Below are 12,109 nucleotides of genomic sequence, written 5' to 3'. Positions count from 1 at the left end.
TTCCAGGGCCACTCACTTGTCCCCACTAGGTCACCTACACTCAGGATCAAATTCTAGGGTATCTATCGGTTCTGTAGTGATTGCTCATCTCTACACAGCACTCTTTGTCTCTCCATCAGCCAAGATCTTAAAATGATCTCCAAATATCTCTTGGAGGTTCTCTGAAAAGCCCAGTATAAATTCTTGCAAGTCAGGTTTTCAGAACTCAGCAAAATAACCCCTTGGAAACTTACCACTCTAATGGTATTGGCAGCACTTGGACAAACCCCTTATTATTTGCCTTGCTGCTCTTCAGTATTAGTTTAGCTTCCAGGGGTCAGGTTTGTGGCAACATAGCAACTCAACTGTGGTTTGTTTTCACTTGACAAAAACACATGAAAGCTGAACAATGACTTCTTTGTTCCAAGAACATCAACTACCAAATCCTCCAGGCTCCTTTGTTCCAAGAATATCAACCACCAAATCCTCTAGGCTCCTTTGTAGGAAAAGAGCTTAGGAAGGAAGATGGACTTTCACTTTGGTCAGTCCTGGGTTTTCCTCCCAGCTCTGTCACTTCTTAGCTATGTGACTTTAGCCAAGTTGTTTAACTTCTCTGAACTTCAGTTTTATCACCTATAAAATGGGGATCGTGACACACTTGCTTCCATGGTAGCTCGGTGGTAAAGAATCCACCTGCTAATGCAGGAGATGTGGGTTCAATCCCCGGGTTGGGAAGATCCCCAGGAGAAGGAAATGGCCACCTGCTCCACTCTTCTTGCCTGGGGAATCCCATGGACAGAAGAGCCTCACGGGCTATAGTCCATAGGGTCATGAAAGAGTCAAACATGGTTTAGTGACTTAACAGCAACAACAACAATGCTTACCTGATTTAAGGAGATACAACTCAATCATAATGGATGTAAGGAACTTAGAAGCGAACTAGCTACATACACTTGGCCACCAAGATCTTCCTCTGGAATTTCTTAATTCTGGTTACCACTCTGTCGATTCTTCGGCCAACTGTTCATCCCTACTCAGATAAACAGTCGGTTTGTTGGCTTTGTTTAAATCTTAGTGAGCAGTGTTCATATTCCTGTGCTCTTTTCTTTCACCTGATGGATTAATATCATTTCTACCTTCTGAATACTTATCCCATATGCTCAGCCTCTGAGTAACAGACCCCTGGTAGCATTCAGGACCTCCATATAATTATTCCAGGCTCCCAGATTCATGCTTTCCCTGGTTGATCTATTCTATCATCACCAAGCTCTGGTTTTGACCCATCACATGGAGAAACCAGCTCCATGGTGAAATTCCCATGTTGTAAATCTAGGGGATGGACTATTAGACCAGAAGGGAGAGACCTACATCACTGCACTGGTTTGTTGGGTGACACGGGATGAGACATTGAACCTCAGTTCGCTGTAGGGTCTTCTGTAAAGTACAGAAACTAGACATGCTACACTTCCTTCATTGGCTATAAAATGGACCAGTAAGTGTTTTGAAGTGGCTTAAAGCATTAAGAACCTATGAGTGTGTGTCTTATTTGCTCTCTGCAAATCCAAGTTGAGACTGGAAGGCTTGGGGCTTGTGTGCATGTGTGTGTGTGTGTGTGTGTGTGTGGCTTATATAAGTAGAAGAGGCATGTTGCAACAGAACACGCTACAACATGCTTCCCATGTACCAGGTCAGCCCGATTGATGGTGGGAATGAAGGTTAGGAAAACCACATATAGTTCCATGTTGGTGCAGAATGGGGTGTCTGTTGCTTACAGCAGACTTATGGCAGATCTCTAAATCACATGCAGATCTTCAAACCACATATAAACTGAGATCTGACAGATTAATAGAGGTAAACAAGAAAGATACAGAAAACAGCTCTAGAGGCTGGTGCGAACACATGTGGGACATTCAAATACGAGATTCCCTGGTGGTTCAGTAAGAATCTGCCTGTCAATGCAGGAGACACAGGTTTGATCCCTGGGTCGAGAAGATTCCCTGAAGAAAGAAATGGCAACCCCCTCCAGTATTCTTACCTGGAAAATCCCATGGACAGAGGAGGCTGGTGGGCTACTTAGTCCATGGTGTCACAAAGAGTCAGATGTGACTTAGCGACTGACCAAAAGCATGAGGTACTATAGAGGAAGTGTAAAATTCAAGTAAAGGGATAGAAAATTTGGGGACTAAAACCTCAAATTAGGTAGAAGTTTCTGGAAAGAATATGGACTTTTGCATTAAAAATTAAACCACAAAGCTTGTTTATCTGAAATCAAGGATTTCTGAGAAGAGAAATTATGGCTGCCAGGATGCTGTGTTTCCAGCCCAGAGCAAAGCTCCCGTGCTGCTGTGACAACGCCCCATACATTCACCGCCACAAAGACATGGTGTGGTGGAGGCAAACCTCTTTCATGTCTTGAACATAGACAGCTCAGTTCTTGGCCAAGGTCATCCCACGAGGGCAAGCAGATGCTTGAGATAATGGAATAGATGATATGTGTCTGAGAAATTTCATGCAAATTGAAATTAATAAAATGTCCTCCAAACTGATGAGCCTTATTACTGTATTCCAGATTACTGTGCACTTTCTGGAAAACTTTTTTTTTTTTTGGCCCAAACAGCATCCTCCAATTTGACTTCCTACCATATGCACCAGCCTTTTATATTTCCACCTATCACATGCTCACTAAAAGAAACTTATCTTGCCATCACTGAAAATACCACAATGAATCACCCAAGATTTCAAAAGAGCAGTTCCAAGAAACACCTGTAGAAAGTTTGGAGCTGTGGCAGCCACTTTGTTGTGTGTGTGTGTGTGTGTGGTGTCCCCATAGGAGGACCGTGGCTGTCTCTTGGGTACAAATCTCTACAGTGTGGATCTTAAACAGCTGTGCTGCTTTGCGGTCACACCCATACTGATACCTTTAAGGCTTATATAATTATGTGCTTTCTTTTTACCCATAAAAGTAAAAAGGCAATGGAGTACAAGAAACTTTAGTAAGAAATAAGGTGCAGAAAGGATGTTGTTAAATTGTTAACTTGATCTTTAATCATTGACTAAAATAAAATGAGCAAGTAGAACATCACGGCAAAAGAAAGACATAAGGTAGAAATTTCATATTCTTTTCTTTGATTAGAAAAGAAACAAAATACATTCCTTTAGGCCCTGGTAGAAAATACCATCTTAAAAAGTACCTGCTTATCCCCAAATTATTGTAATTACCATCATCAGAAAAAGATGTTTCAAATGAGAATTTTCTTCTGAGCTCTCTAGGAAAATATTAAATCCTTGTCCATCAAAGCATGAACTATAACATCATAACCCTTCCAATAAAATGAGAAGAAACTCAAGACTTCAAAATTAGCTTTATTGTATTTGCTATTATTTTACAGATGAGAGTGATTCTATATATATAATTAAAGACAGGTGATAGAGTTACATATAAAAACAAGAAATGGTTTGATAAATAGAGGGATGAATCCATAGAAAGTAAAAAGACCTATTTAAAGCTGATTGGTCATTGGGTTCAGTAGTGACTGAGTACACACACGTTAATTTGAGATTTCTAAAATGTACCAAAGAGTAGCTCAACCTTGAGAAGCAGGAGTCACTGCTACGCTAAGACAAATTTAAGACTAGTTAAAAATCAGAAGAAAGCAAGGACATGCATCTTGCCGCATGGTATAGCGATCAGATCAGATGGAGTGCTATATATAGCAAGAGAGCATGGTGTGACGGAGATTTTGGTAAATGCACACTGCCAGGATTTACAAAAAGTAGGACTGTTCGCTTGTAAAGTCTGCCTGTCATTTGGGATTTCCATCTTCATAACATTCCCGTGAATTTCATTAAGTGGTATTTTGGAGTGAGTCCTTTTGGAATGGAGAAGACTGTTTACCAAAGCATTCTTTTTTGTAACTTACAATTCCATGACACTCTACAGAAATAATTCTTCAAAAATAGATCCAAGTTGGCTGTCATCCTGCCTTCCTCTCCTGACTGCTGTTAAATACTTTCTGTCAGCACACAAACACAGCTTCCTCTTGTGATCTGGAAGTTTGTTTTTGTAAAAAGTCCCTGATACCGTCATACTTCCTGTAATGATTTTATTTCATGCAACATCCTTAGTCTTAAGATTTGATTGCAGATGAAAGAATATGGTTACCTTATAGTAAACGGACAAAAAAAAAAAAAGTCATTCCTTTGAACTCCCATCCAATCATGCTCTTGGAACTCTTTACTTTTTCAGCAATATTAAAGACATTAGCAATAATAACAATCATAGGAATAATAAGCTAAAAGGTCATACATCTTAGCTCGAAATCAACAGCTTCTGATTTTTTTCCTAAGAGAATGTGTACTATGCAATCAATTGTAGTAGCCCCCTTAGAGTCTAAATTTGAGAAGGTTCTATGTCTAACATGAATATTTTTGAGGGGTGAAATTAGATATCTTAGATTGTTGTGAAGGCATGTATAGTAGATAAGATTTAGCCTTGAGGAAAGATAAGATCATAGCTAAGTACATCACAAGGTTGGAGCTGTTAAACAAAAAAACGTGGTAATGGGCTTTTAGGCAGATGCCTTTATCTTTGGTTTTACCCATCTAGTGGTGGTTAGTAATACAAAATGATGTGCCCATTGTTCCCAGCCTTTCTGTGATAAACAAAGAGCATGCCCAGAATTTACCCAAAGTCCCTGCATTTGGCTGAAATTATCTTTACTAGGGGGCTTTCTAGGTGGCACAGAGGTAAAGAATCTGCCTACCAATGCAGGAGACATGGGTTCAATCCCTGAGTTGTGAAGATCCCCTGAAGGAGGAAATGCAACCCACTCTAGTATTCTTGTCTGGAGCAAGACAAGAATCCCATGGACAGAGGAGAGCAGTGGGCTACAGTCCTTGGGGTCACAAAGAGCTGGACACGACTGAGCTCGCATGCGCTGCACTACCTTTACTAGTCACATGGCCTTTATCCACATATATGACACCTTTGGCATTTATGCTCATGTGCCAATTACACCTTTTGACTTCCATAATCAATTCTTGTAATTTTATTAGGAATTAACTATCCACTCCAATCAACACTTTTTCTCTGTCTTCTATTTTAACATACTAGCAACGTACTCATTGAAAGATAAGAGTTCCTATCCCCAGTTTTTAGGCATCTAAATAGATGCCTAGTACAAATTATTACTACTAATTTGGATTGTTTATTTTTAACCCACGGGTTTATTTGGCTTGCTAGAATGGTTGGCAAGGATGAGGTATAGACAACCAAGCACATGGGCAGTTGAGAGGAAACTGACTCAGGAGAGCTGACAGAGGATGAAGATGAAGTGAAATGCCTGGAGCTTTATTTTTGCCTCGTGTTTCTCTCTCATTATGTATCTAGTGGAAAAATTTTGGAAAAAAATGTTGGACTTAATTCATCAATGTTTCTTAAGAGTTAGGAAAATTGCTACCCCTGGGAAGCCAAAGGATATGATGATGGTTTGTTGTAATGTGAGACTGAATGAGCAATATTTTCTCTGAAGTTCTTTTTCACTGGCAGAAGTCTGTTTACATGGAAGCCTAGCTAAGTCAACTATTAGCTTTTTTTTTTTTTACACCTTTCTCACTGCCTTCCTTACTCTGAAGACAAAGACTTTGTTTCAGATTTCTTTTAAAAAATCAAAACAACAGAACAGCAATTACGAAAAAGTCTACCAAAGAATATACAAATGCCTCAAGAAGTTAAGTAACTGCTTTATTTTTTTAATCTAATTATAAAATTAAACTCTAATTATACTTTTTCATTGCAAATTCTTACTCTGGAGACTCAAAGTCTTCTTACAAGGTACCTTACTCTGAGAGAATAAGCCACTCTTTGCTGCCCAGAAACCCAAGGACGGGTTGGCAGGACATTCTGATTAAAGATAAACTGAAATTCACAAAAGGCAAAGTGTATGTATTAATAGTTAATCAATTAGAAGTGAAATGTTAAGCTTTAGACCTTCAGGGCTAAGTCTTTCTAAGGGAAGAAAATTAAGTGCACCTTGGACTTACACAGAGTCAATTGCTGACACACACATGCAAAGTGCAGAACTTGGAAATTAAGACTTGAAATGCTGCCACCTTTCACTTGAGAAAAAAATCCCTTCCAGAAGGCTATGATAAAATAGCCTGCATTCAAAACTAGCTATTTCAAATATTTAACAGATGCATGAAAGCCAAGAGCGAGAGGCTGGACGGTTTGCTATTGTCACATCATTGGATGTCTAACTCTTTGACCAGAGACCAGGTACAGAACCATGCCTGAAGATGAGGCTGCTCCTTTACTGAGGTACCAGGGCAAAGGCTTCAGGTCTTCCTGACTTTGCTTTTTTCTTTTCTTCTTTCTCCAGATGGAGTCCTGAGGATTCAAGAAGGAAGAAAGAGTCATCCTGCAGAAGTGTCCCTTTTTAAAAAAGTCTGACTCATTTAATCAACCCTGAATATTCATTGGAAGGATTGATGCTGAAGCTCCAATACTTTGACCACCTGATATGAAAAGCTGACTCTTCAGAAAAGACCCTGATGCTGGGAAAGACTGAGGTCAAGAGGAGAAGGGGGTGACAGAGGATGAGATGGTTGGATGGCATCACTGATTTGATGGACATGAGTTTGAGCAAACTCCAGGAGATAGCAAAGGATAAGGGAAGCCTGGCATGCTGCAGTCCTTGGGGTCACAAAGAGTCAAACATGATTGAGAGACTGAATACAACAAAATTTACATTTTTATGGGATTGAAATCAGTCAATTCAGAGAAAAATCAGACGAAATAATTGTCTAAATATCTAGTCCACTCATTCATGGCACTTTTTACTTTTCAGTTCAGTTCAGTTCAGTTCAGTCGCTCAGTCGTGTCCAACTCTTTGCGACCCCATGCATCGCAGCACACCACGCCTCCCTGTCCATCACCAACTCCCGGAGTTCACTCAGACTCACGTTCATCAAGTCAGTGATGCCATCCAGCCACCTCATCCTCTGTCGTCCCCTTCTCCTCCTGCCCCCAATCCCTCCCAGCATCAGACTCTTTTCCAATGAGTCAACTCTTCACGTGAGGTGGCCAAACTACTGGAGTTTCAGCTTTAGCATCATTCCTTCCAAAGAAATCCCAGGGCTGGTCTCCTTCAGAATGGACTGGTTGGACCTCCTTGCAGTCCAAGGGACTCTCAAGTGTCTTCTCCAACACCACAGTTCAAAAGCATCAATTCTTTGGCGCTCAGCCTTCTTCACAGTCCAAGTCTCACATCCATACATGACCACAGGAAAAACCATAGCCTTGACTAGCCGGACCTTTGTTGGCAAAGTAATGTCTCTGCTTTTGAATATGCTATCCAGGTTGGACATAACTTTCCTTCCAAGGAGTAAGTGTCTTTTAATTTCATGGCTGCAGTCACCATGTGCAGTGATTTTGGAGCCCAGAAAAATAAAGTCTGACACTGTTTCCACTGTTTCCCCATCTATTTCCCATGAAGTGATGGGACCGGATGCCATGATCTTCGTTTTACTTTTAACCAGTTCTTTTAGGTTTCTGGAGTCATTTCTGGGCTGTAATTTCCTGATAAGTAAGAAAGAAAACCAAAGATGGTTTGTCTTGGTCACTGAGTGAATTTTTACTGGACTGTTTGGTGCCATTGCCTACTGGATGCCACGTCAGCACAATGCTGTTGTCGTTGTTTAGTTGCAAAGTTGTGTCTGACTCTTTGGCTACCCCATGGACTGTAGCCTGCCAGGTTCCTCTATCCACAGCAAGAATACTGGAGTGGGTTACCATTACAATGCATTTTATTACATAAGACACGGCTTGCAGATTACACTGACTTGCTGCTGTTTATATTGTGATTTCTCAAATGGAACAGGATAGTTCTGAACAATTGCACTAAGAAGGCTTGATGCCCTGGAAATGTTTCAAAATGCAAAAACCCTTTTTATGGGTCAAAACACTCTATTAGTTTGACTGTCCTTAGTTGGATGTTGAGTATGAGTCTGTTTCAGTCAGATTCATGTCCAGATATAATCAAATAATTTTGCCACCTGAATCCTTTTGTGAGCATGTTAATACAAAAGGATTTTGTACAAAGTAATAATAAGTAAGTGTGCTTGGAAAATACTAAGCTTCAAATCAGACACAACTTTAGTGCTATTTATTGAATAGTTTCTTATAACATGATTTATTGACTGGTACAAGTATTGGGTTTTGAGAAACTACATATTTATTTTGTATGTATTGCAATAGATCAGATGATCAAGTCTTCCATATTTGGCCAAAACAGATATGCAAAGTGAACATAAAGAAAGACTTTTCAATCTTATGCCATATCATTGTACCATATACAATATAAGTATGTAAGATTCCCCATCTTCATCACACTTAAATTAGCACTGATGTAAATCTGTGAAAAAACTTTATGGTACAAGCAAAAAATTGTAAACATGCCGAGGCATTATTTTCCTGTGATTTCACTACATTATACAATTAAAAAGTTTAATAATTGAAAGGGCTAATATCTAACTACACTAACGTGATTTTTTAAGAAGAATGAAGATCTAAAACAAACTGCCATAAAGTGATCAACAGAAACAAACAAAAAAAAAACTTCCTGAATAACTGAAGACAATAACTTCTTGTGCACTAGGATTGTTTTTTAAACTTTACAGCTTCAACTCCATTGTTTTCATACCTAAATGTTCACTTCCGGGTCAGAGGTTTCAGGCACATTTTCTGTTTAATGGAGGGAGACTTGAGATTATGGTAACATATGATATGACACCGTTTCACAGAAAACCTGAATCCAGATTACAGGCCCTGTTTGCTCCGAGTCCCAGCACTCCCATTCTTAAAGAACCAAATAAACATGAGCACATTTGTCGAAGACTTGCTGTCTTAATCACAAATGTCTTTGTGGATGGTTTCCACAACCATGACGGAAGAGCCAGGAGGAGCATGCCTGTGTATGTGTGTGTGTGTGTGTTTAGGTCTATGTGTGTGCAGGTCAGTGTATGCATACACATGGGGTCACGCGCACATCCATTCTTCTTGAATGAATGTTCAAATCTGTCCTTGTCTGAATGAAATGAGAGTTCACCTTTCGCACATTTAGCCAATCCTAGCGCATTGATTCTCCGCCCCCAAAGAAATGCTCTAAATCTTGCCAAAATCCAAACGTTACTCTGTAACACTGAGTTGTATGAGACTTATTTCAATACTGAGAGCACCCTTTACATGCTATCAGGTATCAAGCTTTGTTCATGCTTTAAGGAGTCATCTGCATTTGAACCCCTTAGCCTTGGCTCCTCCTGTTCTTCATGGCCCCAGCCAAACTCCTGGATTTCAAAGTAGGAGCAAATTTTCGATTGTTATGAAGCTGAAATTTTCTTTTGTGCTGATTGTAATCAACAAGCATGTACTTGACTTGAGAGAGACAACCATTACTATCAAGAGTGTTATTTTGCTCTTGAAATGTCCATGCCAGTTCCTCTGTGGATAAGGTATTTTAACAGAAAGGAAGGAAACCCCTGAAAGGAATATTGGGCCATAATAAAGAATGGGATAAGGGATGAGCAGAGTCCCCTGGCTTCAGAAAGTTACTTCAGAAACTCTGTTGGGAGTGAAGCTTTTCAAAATTTCATTTTTGCATGAATCATTTGGCGATTCTGTTAAGATACAGACTATGACTCTCTAAGCCCATGTGGGGCTAATGTACTAATAAGGCTCCTGGATGATGCTGATGGGTGCTGCTTGTGAACTTCATTTTAAATAAAAAGGGGCTAGTACATTTCAACAAAAAATTTAATGTGAACAATCACATCAGCTCCATTTGCATATTTTTACAACAGTTCATTTCTAATTTGATCAATTTCACTCTATACAACAACATTCACTGAAAAAGGTAAAAACGGAATTATACTTTGTGAATACAGAGTCCCTTTGCCCCAGTTTATGTTTGACCAGATAGCCTCCATTATAAATACTGTTTTCTCTGCTTGAAAAAAACGAGTGTGTTTTAAAGCAACAATGTAAGTGGATACCGAACCACATTTCAGCTCTTGGTTGTGATGTCTTTCATACTTGGACTGAATAAATACCTTATATTATAGCTGACGTCTTTGTATAAGAAGTACATTTCCTTTCAGTATCAGCATCCTGAAATGTCTGTCCACTCAGCAGGACATTGTTCCCATAGCCCTCCACCAGCTTTTTTGAAATGCAGCCCCCTTTTGGAAAATTTGAATTTAGGGAGTTCGCTTCAGACAGAGCATTGAAGAAAGGAACCCTTTCAGTTGTGGCAAAGGTTGTTTAAAGCCATCAGATCAGAGGAACAGGTCTGTAACACGCGCAGTGTTTCAGGGTGTGTCCACACATTTTCAGTTCCCTGGTGATCTCTGTGTTGGAAGGGATCTCAGATGCGAAAGCCACTCGGAGATAAGCCGAGGCAACACCACTGCCGTCAGACATTGCTCTGCTGCAGCAAAAGCGTTCTCAGCTCTCTTTCCCTCTGATCCTCCTGCCTGTATTTCTCTTCGAGTTTCTGCTTCTCAGAATCCGCGCAGTAAAAGGTACAATCCGGGCTCTTCCGGATCTGTTCAAACTGACTGAAGTCAGCCACGTACTTGCCGGTTTTCGAGAGAGAGACGACAGGCACAAACTCAAAGCCCCAGTAGATCTCCTCCGGGATGTAAGATGTGCGGCTCTGGCACACGGCGCTGGTGGACTCCACGGTGGCATTGAGGAGGACCACCAGCTCAAACTCCTTCTCCTTCAGGTTTTGGGGGGTGAGATCCCGCAGGGGGCTTGTCTCATCCAGCACATGGTAGAACGTCATGGGCAGGATGAGGAAGGGGCTCTCAGAAGAGGAGTCCACGTGGAACTTGACGGTGGCCTGGTTCAGGAGGATCTGCTCGCCCTCCTTGGTGACGTGGGTCTGGAGGAGCTTCCCTGAGAGCTGGCACTGGATCAGGAGACTCTTCCTCATGTTGGCCACCTGGATCACCAAGCACAGCTTCCCGTTCTGCTTGGTGATAACGGCGCAGTGGCTGAACTTGATGGTCTCCGCCCGCTTTTTGGGTCTGGCGATTTTGGCCAGGAAGGTGCCCGTGATGAAGATCTCAATCAAGGTGGTGATGACCAGCTGGGCCACCAAGAGGAAGATGGCATGAGGGCATTCCTCGGTGATGGAACGGACTCCGTAGCCGATGGTCGTCTGGGATTCCAGGGAAAACAGAAACGCCCCAGTGAGGGAGTCCACTCTCATGATGCATGGGGTGTGATTGGAAGGGGGCTCACTGGGCTCCAGGTCCCCATGGATAAAGGCGATGGCATAGTAGATCACCCCGAACAGGAACCAGGTCATCACGAACGTGGCAGCAAACAGGGTGAGCTTATATCTCCACTTCATGTCGATGACGGTGGTCCACAAGTCTTGGAGGTAGAGCAAATATATGCCATCCACTTTGTCAATTCTCACGTTGCTGTGCCCGCTCTTGGACATGACTCGGGGTCTGCTGGCCTTGAGGCCAGCACCAGCGGTGTGCTTCACCAGGGGCGCGCTGGCCATGCTGATGTGAATCGGGTCCATGGACCAGCTCACAGGGCCACCTAAGGAAAGGACAAAGGAAGATGTCCCCTTACTGTCACGTGTCCAGAAAGTAGAAACAGGATACTCCTATGAGATAAAAGTGAATGTACACGGAAGTTCACAAGAAAGGTGAAGACTGAAGGCCAGATTCATGGATGTGTACCTGGGGATGGTGGTAGGAGAGAGTGTGGAGCAGAGACTGGAGACAAAGAGACTGGGGTTAAATTCTTTCTTTCCAACTTACTCACTGTGTGACTGGGGCATGCTATTTAACCTCTCTGGACCCCAGCTACCTAATCTGTGAACTAGGAATACAGTCTGCTTCTCAGAGTTTTTGTGATGGTTGAATGAGATAATGGCTGTAAAGTGTCAAAACAGAACTTCACACTCAAATGCAAATCTTCTCTTTCTGATATCATACTCACAAGCATCCACCCCACAGAGTATTATGAATATTTATGTATATTCCGCTTTCAAGGATTTTCAAGTATAGAAAATTAAAAAATAAGTTGACTTAGCATAGGGCCAGTACT

General features: G+C 41.4%; 1 protein-coding gene across 4 annotated transcripts in view; it reads right to left on the bottom strand.

Annotated features, from left to right (window-relative positions):
- Positions 1-8,122: 8,122 nt before the first annotated feature.
- KCNJ15 (potassium inwardly rectifying channel subfamily J member 15) overlaps positions 8,123-12,109 on the bottom strand; it is a 57,701-nt gene continuing 53,714 nt past the window's right edge. For all 4 annotated transcript variants that reach the window (XM_019964215.2, XM_070796879.1, XM_070796882.1 and 1 more), the window contains one exon: positions 8,123-11,596. In XM_019964215.2, coding sequence (XP_019819774.1) covers positions 10,449-11,576 — 1,128 coding nt within the window. In that variant the 5' untranslated portion in view covers positions 11,577-11,596 and the 3' untranslated portion in view covers positions 8,123-10,448. The remainder of the gene's footprint in view (positions 11,597-12,109) is intronic.

Source organism: Bos indicus, chromosome 1, assembly GCF_029378745.1.
Source record: "Bos indicus isolate NIAB-ARS_2022 breed Sahiwal x Tharparkar chromosome 1, NIAB-ARS_B.indTharparkar_mat_pri_1.0, whole genome shotgun sequence".
Lineage (NCBI taxonomy): Eukaryota > Metazoa > Chordata > Mammalia > Artiodactyla > Bovidae > Bos > Bos indicus.
This window is presented reverse-complemented; position numbering and strand designations above follow the sequence as displayed.